Consider the following 16,780-nt stretch of genomic DNA (forward strand, 5'->3'; position numbering starts at 1 on the left):
TTTTTTTTTTTTTTTTTTTTTTTTGATTCTGCTCACTTCTCCTATTTTCCTTTTTTTTTCTTTTTGGAAGCACTCACAAGAACGCTCAAAAACCACATATATTATGTGAAAGCTTAAAGAAAAAAAAAAATTTTTTTTGTGCTGTGTACTCCCTCATCAACCACTTAATTTAATCACAAGGTAAATAATTGAAAGAAAATAATAACATGAAAATCGTTTTTAATTACATACCGTGCCATGTCATTTTAATTGCTCTTATAACTCAAAATCTGTTTTCTCATTCTTCTTTGTTGTAAAGTGTGAATTGCGCAAAAAATATGAGGTCAGGAAGTTATTTTTCAGAAAACAATGAAAGGTCTAAAAGCTTCGACAGATATGACAAGCAAATGATAAGAAAACGTCAGTCTGTACTGTCCAAGGCCATCAGCGAGCACAAAGAAGATGCGGAAGAAGAAACAATATCACTGTTACCCCCATCAAAGGGCTTAACAACTGCTGAAGCAGAGGAGCTTTTGGCGAAATACGGACGCAATGAACTGCCAGAAAAAAAGACTCCTGGTTGGCTTATATTTGTGCGAAACTTGTGGGGACCTATGCCTTTTGCACTGTGGGTCGCCATTATCATTGAATTGGCATTCCAACACTGGCCCAGTGGAGCTACTCTGCTTGTTATTCAGATCGCCAATGCCACCATTGGATGGTATGAAACGATTAAGGCTGGTGACGCCGTAGCGGCACTGAGGTATTCTCTGAAACCTGTGGCAATCGTTTACCGTGATGGTTCATGGCAGCGAATGCATGCTGCGTTTCTGGTTCCTGGTGATCTTGTGAAGCTTGTATCGGATTATGGAGTTCCTGCTGATTGTACAGTTAATCATGGTGTGATTGATGTTGATGAGGCAGCACTGACCGGTGAGTCAATGTCTGTGTCGATTGGGGCAGGTGAAATGGCCAAAATGGGCTCAAATGTTGTGCGTGGTGAAGTGGAAGGCACAGTACAATTTACAGGTCAGAACACTTTTGTTGGTAAATCAGCTGTATTACTGCAATCAGTGGAGGCTGACCTTGGCAATATTCACGTCATTCTTTCACGTGTGGCGTTGTTGTTGACGTTTTTTTCCTTTATTCTCTGTGTTGCGGTTTTTTTGTATCTGAGAGCAAAATTTAGGGTGAATTTTGCTAATGCATTGTATTTTTCTGCTCAAGTGTTTATGGTTTCTATTCCTCTTATGGTGGAAATTGTTGTTACCACGACTCTTGCTGTTGGCTCGAACACGTTGTCAAGACACAAAGTCAGAGTGAGGAACCTATACTCCGTTGAAAAGCTAGCTCGTGTTAATATGCTGTTCACTGAAAAAACAGGGATTCTGACACTCAACAAGATGGAGATTCAAGATCAGTGTTTCACGTTTGAGGAGGGCTACGACCTACGTTCTATACTCGTGTTGGCAGCTCTTTGTACAAAGTGGCGTGAACCGCCACGTGATGCCTTGGAAGCCATGATACTTGAAGCTGCAGACCTTGACGAGTGCGATAACTACACGCAGACTGAGTTTGTTCCCTTCGATCCGACGACTCAAAATGCAGCGGCTACTATAATTGAAAGACATAGTGGTAAGGCGTTCAGGGTTACGAGGGGTGCACCGCACGTTATCCTTCAGCTGGTATATAACCAGGATGAGATCAATGATGAGGTGGTTGAAATCATTGAGAGTCTCGCTTCGCGTGGTATCCACTGTCTTTCTGTGGCAAAGACGGATTCACAGGGTCGCTGGCACCTGTGCGGTATCTTGACCTTTTTGGATCCCCCACGCCCTGACATGAGAGATACTATTCGTCGCAGCAAGGAATATGGTGTGGACGTTAAGATGATCACGGGTGACCACGTGTTGATTGCAAAAGAAATGTGCCGCATGCTGAACCTTAACTTAAATGTCTTGACAGCTGACAGGCTTCCCAAGGTTGATGTGAATGATCTGCCTGACGATCTTGGTGTGAGTTACAGTGATATGATGCTCGCTGTTGGTGGTTTCGCACACGTCTTCCCAAAGCACAAATTCATGGTTGTTGAAACCCTTCGCCAACGTGGTTTTACCTGTGCCATGACAGGCGACGGTGTAAATGATGTGCCTGCGCTAAAGCGTGCAGACGTTGGCGTTGCTGTGCAGGGTGCTACGGATGCTGCGCGTGCTGCTGCTGACATGGTATTGACTGGACCTAGTCTGAGTGTTCTTGTTGAGGCCGTGCTTGTTTCCCGTCAAGTGTTTCAGCGTTTGCTGACCTTCTTGACATACCGTATATCTGCATCGCTCTCACTGGTGTGTTTTTACTTCATTGCTTGCTTCTCATTGACGCCTCTCGACTATGGCAGTGTGGATCCTCATTTCCAGTTCTTCCATTTACCTGTGCTAATGTTTATGCTCATCACACTTTTGAATGATGGTTGTCTTATGACGATTGGTTACGATCGAGTGGTGGCATCTAGGCTTCCTCAACGGTGGAATCTCCCTGTGGTATTCACAAGCGCTATTATTCTTGCAGCTGTTGCCTGTGCCTCATCTCTGATGCTTCTTTGGGTGGCACTTCAAGCTTATGGTGAAGAGACATACCCTAACTCTTGGTTCCACGGTCTTGGTCTCGCGAAGCTGCCGCAGGGTAAGGTTGTGACATTGCTGTATCTGAAGATTTCGATTTCCGATTTCTTGACACTGTTCTCTTCGCGTACTGGAGGTGACTGGTTCTTCAAAATGGCTCCAGGTATTGTACTCTGCTTTGGTGCTGTTTTATCTCTAGGTGGGTCAACAGCCGTGAGTTTTTTTCTTCCTACCTGGCGTTCTGATGGATTGCTGATAGAGGGTCTTGCCACTGGCGGGAAACTAAGCGAAAAACTTCTACCACTATGGGTATGGATCTACTGTATTATTTGGTGGATTGTTCAAGACGCTGTGAAGGTACTTGCACATATATTTATGGAGTGGGTTGATCTCTTTGGATGTGTCTCGAAGGTGTATGGGGGAAAAAAAATTGCGCAATATTGTAGGTCTGTTGTATATCCTTCAGACCCTGTTAAGTTGTGTCTGTATGAGGTATCACCTGTTAATGTGGACACTCCGCGTGGTGCATGATGGTAGGAATGACCTGTTTAAGTTTTCTGATGATGTCTTTCTAATTCTTTTTTATTCTGCTTTTGTTTCTGTGTCACCGTTTTATTTTTCTGTATTATGGTTTAACAGTGATAAACTATGATGTTTGTAGGGAATTGGAATTAGTAAATGAGTATGGTTGTGCTGGGTTTCAAGGAATACAACAAGGGGTGCGTGTGAAAAAACATTGGAAAATTCTCTTGCGCTTTTAAGTGCAACGTAAATCTAGGCTAGTAGCAAATGCTGTATACAGTTTCTGTCTGGAACAGGCAGATGATGAAATTCGTTTTACGTATAAATGTCTCGAGTTAATTTTGGAAGTGTATTCTCTGGGGTCCGAGTATTCACAGACATATTCTTTACGTATATTATTATTATTATGACGCTTGAATAAAAAAGAGTGAGATAATGTAATTTTCTTTTTGTTTCTGTTGTGCGACTATGCTGTGCTTTAAAGAAAAAGGGAATCTAGTCATTGGAACTTTAAATATATATTGCAGTTTCTCTAAAACATGGGATTCCCATAAGAATTGCTTTTTTATATATACATTATTTTTCTATATATATATATATATTGCTTGGATTATCATTTTTTGTTATATCTAGAAACCAAAAAAAAAGAAAGAACTCTTGCTGTGCTTGCTTCTTTTCAACAAACATATTTTTTGTTTGTCTTCGATTGACCATGACATATTAAGAACAATTTAACCAGTTCCTTCATATTTTTACCAATTGCTGTGAGTGCATAATTCTTTCCTTACTTTATTCTATCACGCTTTAGATATATATATTTTTTTTTCACCGAAAGTGTGTATAAAAACAAAAGCAAACAAAAAGAGTAATGACCGATAACAGTAAGGAAGATCCACCTGTTTTTGACAAAAACAGTAAGGTAAGCATTAATGATGGAAGTACCAATGGTGAAGAACATCCACCGCAAAAGCCACAAAAACGTCAGTCTGTACTGTCCAAGGCCATCAGCGAGCACAGAGAAGATGCGGAGGAAGAAACAGCAGAACTGTTACCCCCATCAAAGGGCTTAACAACTGCTGAAGCAGAGGAGCTCTTGCAAAAATACGGACGCAATGAACTGCCAGAAAAAAAGACTCCTGGTTGGCTTATATTTGTACGAAACTTGTGGGGACCTATGCCTTTTGCACTGTGGGTCGCCATTATCATTGAATTCGCATTGGAAAACTGGCCTGATGGCGCTATTCTACTTGCCATTCAGATCGCCAATGCCACCATTGGATGGTATGAAACGATTAAGGCTGGTGACGCCGTAGCGGCACTGAAGAATTCTCTGAAACCTGTGGCAACCGCCTTCCGTGATGGTTCATGGCAGCAAATCGATGCTGCGCTTCTGGTTCCTGGTGATCTTGTAAAGCTTGCGTCCGGTTCTGCAGTTCCTGCTGATTGCAGCATCAATGAGGGTGTGATTGATGTTGATGAGGCAGCACTGACCGGTGAGTCACTGCCCGTGACGATGGGACCAGACCACATGCCGAAGATGGGCTCAAATGTTGTGCGTGGTGAAGTGGACGGCACAGTACAATTTACAGGTCAGAGCACTTTCTTCGGTAAGACTGCCGTACTTCTGCAATCAGTGGAGTCTGACCTTGGCAATATTCACGTCATTCTTGCACGTGTGATGGTGGTGTTGACTAGTTTTTCGTTTGTATTGTGTCTTATTTGCTTCATCTATTTGTTAGCAAAATTTTACGAGACTTTCCGCCGATCACTTCAGTTTTCTGTCGTTGTCCTTGTTGTGTCCATTCCCATTGCGCTGGAAATTGTCGTTACCACGACTCTTGCTGTTGGCTCGAAGAAGCTGTCGAAGCACAAGATCATCGTAACAAAGCTGACAGCTATCGAGATGATGTCTGGCGTAAATATGTTGTGCTCAGACAAGACAGGAACTCTGACACTCAACAAGATGGAGATTCAAGATCAGTGTTTCACGTTTGAAGAGGGCTACGACCTACGTTCTATACTCGTATTGGCAGCACTTGCCGCAAAGTGGCGTGAACCGCCACGTGATGCCTTGGATACCATGGTACTTGGAGCTGCAGACCTTGACGAGTGCGATAACTACACGCAGACCGAGTTTGTTCCCTTCGATCCGACGACCAAGCGCACAGCGGCTACTCTGATCGATAATCGAACTGGTGAGAAGTTCAGCGTCACGAAGGGTGCACCGCATGTGATCATTCAACTTGTGTATAACCAGGATGACATCAATGATGAGGTGGTCGACATTATTGACAGCCTTGCCTCGCGTGGTATTCGATGTCTTTCTGTGGCAAAGACGGATTCACAGGGTCGCTGGCACCTGTGCGGTATCTTGACCTTTTTGGATCCCCCACGCCCTGATACGAAGGACACGATTCGTCGCAGCAAGGAATATGGTGTGGACGTTAAGATGATCACGGGTGACCACGTGTTGATTGCAAAAGAAATGTGCCGCATGCTGAACCTTGACCCAAATATCTTGACAGCTGACAAGCTTCCCAAGGTTGATGTGAATGATCTGCCTGACGATCTTGGTGAGAAGTACGGTGATATGATGCTCGGTGTTGGTGGTTTCGCGCAAGTCTTCCCTGAACACAAATTCATGATTGTTGAAACTCTTCGCCAACGTGGTTTTACCTGTGCCATGACAGGCGACGGTGTAAATGACGCGCCTGCGCTAAAGCGTGCAGACGTTGGCGTTGCTGTGCAGGGTGCTACGGATGCTGCGCGTGCTGCTGCTGACATGGTATTGACTGGACCTGGTCTGAGTGTTGTTGTTGAGGCCATGCTTGTTTCCCGTCAAGTGTTTCAGCGTATGCTGTCCTTCTTGACATACCGTATATCTGCAACACTACAACTGGTGTGTTTCTTCTTCATTGCTTGCTTCTCATTGACGCCCCGAGACTATGGCAGTGTGGATCCTGATTTCCAGTTCTTCCATTTACCTGTGCTAATGTTTATGCTCATCACACTTTTGAATGATGGTTGTCTTATGACGATTGGTTACGATCGAGTGGTGGCATCTAAGCTTCCTCAACGGTGGAATCTCCCTGTGGTATTCACAAGCGCTATTATTCTTGCAGCTGTTGCCTGTGCCTCATCTCTGATGCTTCTTTGGGTGGCACTTCAAGCTTATAGTGTAGAGACATACCCTAACTCTTGGTTCCACGGTCTTGGTCTCGCGCAACTGCCGCAGGGTAAGGTTGTGACATTGCTGTATCTGAAGATTTCGATTTCCGATTTCCTGACACTGTTCTCTTCGCGTACTGGAGGTCAATTTTTCTTCAGAATGGCTCCAGGCCTTATATTGTTCATTGGTGCTATTATCTCTCTGTTTGTTTCCTCAATGGTGGCTTCCTTCTGGCGTAAGTCTAGTCCTGATGGATTGCTGACAGAGGGTCTTGCCTGGGGCGAGAAGAGAAGCGAAAAACTTCTACCACTATGGGTATGGATCTACTGTATTGTTTGGTGGTTTATTCAGGACGCTGTGAAGGTACTTGCACATATATTTATGGAGTGGGTTGATCTCTTTGGATGTGTCTCGAAGGCGTACGGAGGAAAGGTTATTGAACAATATGCTGAACGTATTCAGGAGCCTGTCGATGAAGATGCACCCCGTTCTCCAGAGGATGATGCTCCTATTGTTCGTGAAACAAGCCCTGTTGATGTAAGCACTCCGTATTCCGCAAGAAAGGAAGACTGACAACCATTACTTTTTCGATGATGTCTTTCTAACGTTTGTGTTTCTTTTTTTCTTTTCTTATTTCTTTTTTATGCGTCAGAATTCCTTTTCTTTTGTTCCATCTTTTTTTGTTTGGTTTTAACGATTATGAACTGTGATGGTTGTAAGGAATTGAGCTGGTAAATGAGGAAAAGTGTGCCAGATGGCAAGGAATGCAGAAAGTGGTGGATGAACGTAGCTCTCATTTATCTGAAAAATTCAGCAGAAGAGAATAAGAATGCTGTACATGCCGTAATAACAGTTGAAGAAGAAAAAGAAGAAAAAAAACAGAAATTATATTCGAAAAAAAAAAAAAGAAATGGAGGAATCACTGAAAATATAATGGCAACTGGTAAGAAATAATTTTTTTTTTTGACCAAGTGCCCAATTGCCAAGATACTTCTGGTTGTTTTGGATTCGTAGGGGTGTTCTATTACAGATTTTTTTATGCATTTTTTTTGTCTTTAATGTTTAAAAATATTTTCGCTCGTCTCGTTTTTTTTTTTTGTTTGTTTGTTTGTTTTGTGGAGTGTTTTTTTTTTTTTGTCTTTTTTCTACCATATAACTCCTAACTTGAGTAGTAAATGTATTTTTTTTTTGTTCTTCCTTTCCCTTTGTGTGAATGTTTGTGTATGTATTTCTTTCCTGTATTTCTGTCTGTGTTCTAGCATTTTTTTTTTTTATTTTGCGTCTATTGTTTTTATTTAAATAAAAAATTTTTTTGTTCTTTCCCAACGAGGAATGTTGTTTTCTTGCGACGCCTCACACACTTACTTCTGTACATGATGGTGGGGCCGCAGGGATTCGCTTATAAAAGAACAAGAGTGAGAGAAGGCAAACACAGGAAAAAAGATACGGGGTGCATGGTGTATGTGTTAATGAAATGACATTCCCTTAAGTAATAAATATAAAAATCCAGATGACTGTATCCCACTCATTAAGAGTTATAGGGAAATTCGTAGAAAAATGACGGAAATTAAGAACATCAACGGAACAAAAAAAAGGGAAATATTGACATATATATTATGTATTTATGTCTACGTATATGATTCTCTAGAAAGTGCGTACCGTGAGTTCGCGTGATTTCCTTAAAAGATAAAAAGCAAACAAAGTGACTAATGGTTTTTATCTAGGTGTCTAGAGGAAATAGCTATTGAACATATCTAGCAATATCTGGTGTGAGATTGTTTAATTACAAGGGGTAGCTATAATAAAGGGGAAAAAAAAAAAAAAAACTGTGCGCAGAGAATCATGTTTGTATATAATGATACACACGTTTTTTCCCCTTTAGACTTTTACATTTTTTTTTCTTTTCTCCTATTTAAGATGAAAGAGATGGTAAGTGTTTTCATGCACTGTCAACAGGGTGTGTGAAGTCGGGGAAACAGCAAAAAAAATATATATAGGGTTATATCATCAATGGGAGAAACCAAAAATGGGAAAATGGCTTTTAGCAAGAGAAAAAAGAAAGAAATGAAGAGGATTGTAAAAAGAAAAAAGTAAATATATTGTTTCCCCATTGCCATCTTTTTTATAAGTTTATTCTTGACCTATTAAAAAATTGTCACTTTTCCCTGAAATATAGGAGAAGAAAATGACAGAATATTAAAAAAAAAAAAAATTGTCATATAATTATATGCTTCGCTTCTTTTCTATCATCATTATCATCTAGTATTGTGTCTACCTAAAGAAAGAACCCAAAGGAACAAAAAAGGGGAGCGTGAACGTAAGTAGTATTCGTTTATTTCTTCTGTTCTCAGCGAACAAAATTATTCCTGTGCTACAAAGGATAGCAGAGAGCGATATATATATATTATTTTGGCTACAAAAATCGATGCAATCTGAAGCTGAAAGGGTCTTCAATGATCCAGAAGATACCCAACAGAACGAAACTAATACGGAAAGGGTCTTCAATGATCCAGAAGAAAATCAAGGCAACCATGATTCCATTCCACCCAACGAGCAACCTCAACCCCAAGAGGATGCAGAGGAAGAAACAGCAGAACTGTTACCCCCATCAAAGGGCTTAACAACTGCTGAAGCAGAAGAACTTTTGGCGAAATACGGACGCAACGAACTACCTACAAAAAAGACTCCCGTTTGGCTTTTATTTGTGCGAACCCTGGGGAATCCCATGTCTCTGGCACTATTAATAGCCTTCATCATTAAGTATGCTTTGTCGTACTGGGCTGATGCCTCTATTCTGCTCGCTATTCTGATTATTAACGTCCTTATTGGATGTTTTGAGGTCTATATGAGTGGTGATGCCTTAGCGGCACTGAAGAATTCTCTGAACCCAGTGATAACCGTATTTCGTGATGGTTCATGGCAGCAAATCGATGCTGCGCTTCTGGTTCCTGGTGATCTTGTGAAGCTTGCGTCCGGTTCTGCAGTTCCTGCTGATTGTACAGTTAATGAGGGTGTGATTGATGTTGACGAGTCAGTACTGACCGGTGGGTCAATGTCTGTGTCGATTGGGGCAGGTGAAATGGCCAAAATGGGCTCAAATGTTGAGCGTGGTGAAGTGGACGGCACAGTACAATTTACAGGTCAGAACACCTTATTTGGTAAATCAGCTGTATTACTGCAATCAGTGGAGGCTGATGTTGACAATATTCACGTCATTCTTTCACGTATGGTGCTGGTATTGACAAGTTTTGGTTTTGTTCTCGCTATTATCTGCATGATTTATTTGTTGGCCAGTGTGCACATGACTTTCCGCTACTCCCTCAATTTTGCCGTGGTGCTCTTTATAGCGTCTATTCCCGTTGCTCTGGAAATTGTTGTTACTGCGATACTTTCGTTGGGCTTAATAAGATTATCAAAGTGCCAAGTCGAGGTGAGGAATATGGCCTCCATGGAAACATTGGCTCGTGTTAACATGGTGTGCTCAGATAAGACAGGAACACTTACAGCCAATACGATGGAGATTCAAGATCAGTGTTTCACGTTTGAAGAGGGCTACGACCTACGTTCTATACTCGTCTTGGCAGCACTTGCCGCAAAGTGGCGTGAACCGCCACGTGATGCCTTGGAAGCCATGATACTTGAAGCTGCAGACCTTGACGAGTGCGATAACTACACGCAGACTGAGTTTGTTCCCTTTAATCCAATAGAGAGACGTATATCTGCTTCGCTAACCGATAATCGAACTGGTGAGAGGTTCAGCGTCACGAAGGGTGCACCGGATGTTATCCTTCAGCTGGTATATAACCAGGATGAGATCAGCAACCAAGTAGTTGAGATCATTGAGACTCTCGCCTCGCGTGGTATCCACTGTCTTTCTGTGGCAAAGACGGATTCACAGGGTCGCTGGCACCTGTGCGGTATCTTATCATTTCTTTATCCCCCACGACTTCATGCGAAGGATACGATTCGTCGAAGCAAGGAATATGGTGTGGACGTTAAGATGATCACGGGTGACCGAGTAACATTTGCAAAGGAAATGTGCCAAGCGCTGAACCTTGACCCAAATATCTTGACAGCTGACAAGCTTCCCAAGGTTGATGTGAATGATCTGCCTGACGATCTTGGTGAGAAGTACGGTGATATGATCCTTGGCGCTGGTGGTTTCGCGCAAGTCCTCCCTGAACACAAGTTTATGATTGTTGAAACTCTTCGCCAACGTGGTTACACCTGTGCCATGACAGGCGACGGTGTAAATGATGTGCCTGCGCTAAAGCGTGCAGACGTTGGTATTGCTGTGCAGGGTGCTACGGATGCTGCGCGTGCTGCTGCTGACATGGTATTGACTGGACCTGGTCTGAGTGTTCTTGTTGAGGCCATGCTTGTTTCCCGTCAAGTGTTTCAGCGTTTGCTGACCTTCTTGACATACCGTATATCTGCATCGCTCTCACTGGTGTGTTTTTACTTCATTGCTTGCTTCTCATTGACGCCCCGAGACTATGGCAGTGTGGACCCTAATTTTCAGTTCTTCCAATTACCTGTGTTGTTGTTTCTGCTTATCGCTCTGTTAAACGATATATTCATGATAACGATTGGTTACGATCGAGTGGTCCCATCTAAGCTTCCTCAACGGTGGAATGTTCCTCTGGTCTTTGTGAGGGCTATTATTCTTGCTATTGCATCCTGTGCCTCATCTCTGATGCTTCTTTGGGTCGCTCTCGAGGGTTGGGGAGATACTTATTACCCGAATTCATGGATTTTTTCGCTGGGTCTTGCACAACTGCCGCAGGGTAAAGTGGTGACGATGTTGTATCTTAAGATAACTATATTTGATTTCATGACACTGTTCTCGGCACGTACTGGGGGTGATTTCTTTTTTACAGCGGCTCCAGGTCTTATACTGTTTATTGCTGCTGTTTTTTCTCTGCTTATCTCCTCAATGGCTGCTTCATACTGGCACCTGTCGACTGTGGATCATGTGGAGACAGAAGGACTCGCATGGGGTGCTGCGAGAACTGAGACAATTCTACCACTATGGGTATGGATCTACTGTATTATTTGGTGGCTTGTTGATGAGATGGTTAAGGTTTTTCTTAACTTGCTCATTCAATGTTTTGATCTCTTCGGATGTGTCTCGAAGGCGTATGGAGGGAAGGTCGTTGATGAGTACGAAGTTGTTGTGCATGGTGGACGGTTTCACTCAGAATTATCACCTGTTGACATATTTTTTCAGGATAAATCTCGAAGGAATTATGAAGATAATGACCTTGCTGGACGTGGAGGTGGAGGATCTAGAAGTCAAATGTTGTCTCCTGTTGATGTTTTCACACCACGTGTTGGTGTTGCCAAATCCCGTGGAGAAGTTCTACCACCTGTTGATGTATATACTCCTGCTGCAAAGGACCCAGAAGATGACGAAGAAGTCGAAAAAAATAAATATCAAGGTATTGACTAGTACTCTATCGGTTGTATACAGTTTAACTGTGTGGGTTGGGTGGGGAGTAGTAGCACTAAGTAGTATAGGATATATGTGTTCGTATGTTTTTTTTTTTTTTTTTCTATTTCAGCAGGAGGTATTCGAAGGAGAAGGTGCTATAAATTTTTTTAAATTTTTCTTCATTAGAGTACCATTCCCGCGCATTTTTTTGTCTGAAAATGTTTTTTTCTATCAGAATATGCCGCAGCGTATGTGAAGATATGAACGCCAAAATATTTTTGCATGTAGATACTGGGATTCTGAGAGTCGAGAAAAAAGAACGTTATCATTTTCAGAGTAGTTTTCTTCTTTTTTTTTTTGCTTCTTAACCCTGTTTCAGGTGAAAGAATGATTTTTTTTTAAACCTATTCCTTTTTTGAGCTTATTTTTCCTTTTCCGATACTCTCTCTTGGCAGTTCTATAATGCTGATGACTTTTTTCTTTTAAATCCGCACAGTAAGAGTACGGATTTATTCTTATATATATATATATATATATATATATATGATGTTGTGCGTCGTGTTGTGTCTCTTTTGTTTTCTTGTTCTTGTTAAATCACTCGCGCCGCAACTGTATGCTAAACCGTTGAAACCGCGATAGGTGATGCGGAGATACCAAACTTGACAGTGACAACTAAAACGGAACAAAAAAAACTATTGACCCGCATGTTGGGTATGGTGGTAAAGAAAAGGAACAAAAGTGAGAGAAGTAGTACCCTTTGAGGAGTTTAATAGAGGCAGTTGTAGAAAACTGCATGACGCATATAATTATTTTTATTATCTTTTTTTTTTTTTTTTTGTTCGTGTTTTCAAAGGTAGAAGAAGAATGATACTACGGGGGTGAAAAGAAAAAAGAAGGAGAAAAAAAAGTGGTATTACTGAATGGTATTGAAAGTTGATATTGTTTCGTTTGATGTTGTTTTCTTCTTTCCTGAACTGTTTTTGTTAGTTTTTTTTCCTCATTTTTACGTTGTAAATAAAGAATAACAAAATTCAATGATTAACTTTTTGTTATTATTTTGTTTTTTGTTATTTGATTTTTTTTTTTTTTATTTGTGTTTCTCTCTGCTTTTTCTTTTGCAGAGAGAATGGTATATGATGTATGTGCGTGTGTTTGTGTGTGTGTGTGTCATGGGAAGATATGCGGCAAGAGCTGTCGCATGGCATTCGTAACTTTATACGTTGTGGTGGTGGTAGTAGTAATGTGTTGTGATGTGTTTCGTCTTATTTTTATTCTTCTTTTAATTTCTTTTTCTCTCTTTTTTTTTCTCTCTCTCTCTCTTTCGCAGTTCTTCTTTTTATTTCTTACAGCTCAGAATCCACTCACAGTGTGTGAAGGTTGCAGTTCGCCCCACAGTGTGTCAGTAGGAGGAGCACGACTCCTCATATTAGAGAAAAGGATAAAAGATTTCACTGCAACTTGTCGTTGTTCTTGTTGCTGCTGTACAATACACACAGAAGAAGAAGAAAAGTAAAAGTACACGTTAATAGGTTGAGTACTGATAGTTCTCTCGCATATTTTTCTTGTATTGGTTCTAACATTAGTTTTTTATTTTCGTTTTCTTTGTTTCCTTATGTTGGATACTTCGGATAGGCAGGTTGAGACTGAAGATTCAGTGAACTCTCCAATCAAAACGACTAAGATGTCAAGTTCCCTTTCACGTCTTTCCCTAGAAATACCCCGTATCACAACCACGACATCCACATGTATGCCTAGTAGTTCGAGAGAAGAAAGAAATGGTTTGTATTCCGTACGAAATCGTAACAGGAATGATCGAACATCATTGTTGGGACAGAGTAGTCAGGACTTTGTGCATGTGGCTATTAGGTTAAAACCCCCTGTGCCTCAGTCTGATAGTAGCAATATTTTACAATTTTGTATTGAATCTGCTCCCTTAGCTACCCCCCGTACGGGCCGTAGAGGAGAAGGCACACCTCGTTGTGGAATTCCACCTGCCGTAAAAAATTCGGAAGAGGAGAGCTGTAATGGTGGTACTATTAGTAATGGTAGTAGATCTCTTGAAGATAGTCGTAGTGCTTCAAATAGTAATGGATTTCATTCTTCTACCGTAGGAATACCAATTTCATCTCTGGTACAAAGTAGCCCACAACAGATTTCACTTTCTCCGAGAGTAGGAGTGAATGGAAGTGGTAAACTATTAACCATTATGTTCCCTACAGCTGATGGTACAAAGGAGACACAACGTGTGTACGCATTTGATGAGGTTATTTCACCAACTGTAACAGATGCTGAGATATGTGATGCGATGATTCCAGGTATTATTGACCAACTTAAAGCTGGATTTAATGCCTGTGTGCTATGCTATGGTCAGACAGGAAGTGGTAAGACACATACTATAAATGCTCTCATTCCAGCGTTTATTCAAGCTTTGTTTGACAATCTAAATGATCCAGATGATATTGTAGAAGTTTCTTACATACAAATACATAATAACAATGCTTATAACCTTTTGGGAGAGGGTAAATCAGAACATGGAGTTTTATTACAGAAACCAAAAGGGTCATTAGTTCGTGAACCCCGATATTTAGTTCGTAGTGCAGCAGATGTGCAGAAAAGAATTACTGAAGCACAACGAAAACGTTTTGTAGGTTCCCATTTGTTAAATACGCGTAGTTCACGCTCTCATACAATTCTATCCTTTCATGTTACTAGATGCGTTGGAGGAATCCCTGTGTCGACAAATCGACTGACATTGGGTGATCTTGCAGGTTCTGAACGTGTAAAAAGAACAGGAGTTGCCGGTGATGAGCTAGAGGAAGCTATTGCAATTAACAAATCTCTTTCTGTCTTACATGCCGTTATCAAAGCTACTGCAGAAGATGCATATGTCTTACCTGTAAGAGAGTCTATTCTTACACTCTACTTAGCTGCAAGCCTTTCTGGATGTTATCTTCTTCTTATTGCAACGGTATCGCTTGAAAAACAAAACTGTGCTGAAACGAAGAGTTCTCTCGATTTTGCAACGACGGCGAAACGTTGTGTGGTAACCAAAAGTAAGGGAAAACCCAGAGATTTTCTAGTTAGTGGTGCGTGTAGTTTTGAAGAAACGTATGCAAATCTCATGAAAGAGATTGAAACGTTGCGAAATCGAGTTTGTACTTTACAAGAAGAAGTGTATATTGAGAAACAGCGATCTGCTTTCATGCAACAGAAAGGGGTATCTGATGACGTAAATGCAACAAGAGATAATGAAACTATGCCTGACAGAAGCGCTGAGGATGTAAAAATGCGTGAGCACGTTATTGCCCTTGAACGTCAATGCGCTCTCTTGCAAGAAATCCTACGTGAGCGAGAAAGTGAGTTAAGTTCATTAGAGTTGCGTGGAGATATCGCTGAGGAAGAGCGTAAAGAGTTAGAGCAACGGGCGCAGGAACGGGAGGAAGCTCAACAGGCTCTTGAAGAAGTAGCTCCACAACTTGGAACGAGTGAATTACTTCATAAGATAACGGATACATTCCTCTCATTGCAAGAGCAATTTGATATTATGTACCAGGAGAAACAGGTTATGGCAAAAGCAATGGAAGGTGTACGTAGTGAACAACAGCGAACTATGGTAGATCTCCTTGAGGCACGAAAAGAACTTGTACAAGCTGAAATGAAACGGGAGGAATCAAGACAACGAATGGAAGAGGCCATATCTGAAACTAAAGTTCTCAGAGAATGTCTTGAGGAACTCAATTTAAAACTTCTTCGAGAGTATGTAGATCGTGCAGTACATGAAGATACCGTAGCCTGGTTCAAAGCTTCTGGAGAACGTGCAGAAGAGTGTGAACGACTAAGATGTGATCTTGAAGAACAACGCAATCTTTATGATGTCGTTCAAAACCGTTTAAATATAACAGAGAGTGAACTGGATCGAACTAATAAGGAACATGGAGAAGTACTTCAAGAGATGCGAAAAAAGGATGATGCGTTTCGTACTATTTGGTTGTTACTAACTCCTCAGCAAAAAGCACGCTTTATGTCTATTGGTTATAGTGGTGATGGTACAGGTGATACTAATTCTGCTTCTCTTCATCAGGGCCATGAAAACGTACAACTTCGAAGTCAAGTTCGCACGCTTAGGCGTCAACTTGAAGAAGAGTTGTCACGTAATAAGGAGCGTGAGTACCTAATACAAGATTTGGAAAAGAAAAATAATCTTTTAGAGGGTAATCTACAAGAGTGTAAAGAAGCCTACGACAATCTTCTTTCCCTTGATGAGGATAGTCGAGCGGAGCGTCAGCAGATGGAGCAACAACTTGCCCATTTATATAACTATATTGAAGAGAGTAATGTGAAAAAATGTGCTTTTGAGATTCAACTTCGCGAGGCCCACGCGGAATGGGAAAAGTTAGATGAGCAGTACCGCCATTCCCAGCGTGAAGTTGCCGATCTCACCGCGCAGCTTGAGAAGGCCCTTGACGAGATACGCACGCGGGGGACCGGCGATGATATCAATATCAACAGCCATACAAACAGCAATAGCCACACAAATACAAACGGGAGTCGACGCCCACCGCCACCGTCAGAGCGACGCCGTCCACAGGAAGGAACCACACACAGTCATCATAGCGACAGTAGTAAGCGTCGAGCTCTGCATCGCAGTCCGGAACTCTTGCGTAAAGTAGCATTGCAACGCGTAGATCTTGCAAAATTCGCACATGGCACCGCCATGCAATCCGCAGCGCATAGTGGTCGCTTACACAGACAACGCCGTGGGGTTTCACAACCTCTACAGCTGCTTTCGTCATCTTCACTTTCTTTTGATGGGAGTTCACGAATACCACTCCTTAACTCCAATGGTATCCATCATACCAATAGTAGCCGTGCCTCTCGTCGTGGACGGACATATTCGCAAAATAACGTCCGCGATGCGGTAGTAAGGTCGGTGTTCCTGCGTGATAACTCAACTGTGGCAGAAGTACCAAATTATATCATCGACAAGACACGACGGAGGAACTCGTAAAGCGAAGAAAATGAAGAGTATATATATATATATATATATATATATATATATAT

At 41.6% G+C, this 16,780-nt stretch overlaps 4 protein-coding genes across 4 annotated transcripts; all 4 read left to right on the forward strand.

Moving 5' to 3' along the window:
- Positions 1-317: 317 nt before the first annotated feature.
- TM35_000035000 (proton motive P-type ATPase 2) lies at positions 318-3,125 on the forward strand (the record flags this gene model as incomplete). The annotated part of the gene is made up of 1 exon (XM_029022267.1): positions 318-3,125. The coding sequence occupies one exon, from the start codon at positions 318-320 to the stop codon at positions 3,123-3,125; it is 2,808 nt and encodes a 935-aa protein (XP_028886813.1).
- Positions 3,126-3,984: 859 nt separating this feature from the next.
- TM35_000035010 (proton motive P-type ATPase 2) lies at positions 3,985-6,858 on the forward strand (the record flags this gene model as incomplete). Its single annotated transcript, XM_029022268.1, has 1 exon — positions 3,985-6,858. One exon carries the CDS (start codon positions 3,985-3,987, stop codon positions 6,856-6,858), a length of 2,874 nt encoding a protein of 957 aa, XP_028886814.1.
- A 1,852-nt stretch (positions 6,859-8,710) lies between these two features.
- TM35_000035020 (proton motive P-type ATPase 2) lies at positions 8,711-11,737 on the forward strand (the record flags this gene model as incomplete). Its single annotated transcript, XM_029022269.1, has 1 exon — positions 8,711-11,737. The coding sequence occupies one exon, from the start codon at positions 8,711-8,713 to the stop codon at positions 11,735-11,737; it is 3,027 nt and encodes a 1,008-aa protein (XP_028886815.1).
- A 1,594-nt stretch (positions 11,738-13,331) lies between these two features.
- On the forward strand, positions 13,332-16,727 carry TM35_000035030 (putative kinesin; the record flags this gene model as incomplete). Its single annotated transcript, XM_029022270.1, has 1 exon — positions 13,332-16,727. One exon carries the CDS (start codon positions 13,332-13,334, stop codon positions 16,725-16,727), a length of 3,396 nt encoding a protein of 1,131 aa, XP_028886816.1.
- Positions 16,728-16,780: the final 53 nt, after the last annotated feature.

Source organism: Trypanosoma theileri (genome assembly GCF_002087225.1).
Source record: "Trypanosoma theileri isolate Edinburgh chromosome Unknown TM35_Tth_3_V1, whole genome shotgun sequence".
Taxonomy (NCBI): Eukaryota; Euglenozoa; class Kinetoplastea; order Trypanosomatida; family Trypanosomatidae; genus Trypanosoma; species Trypanosoma theileri.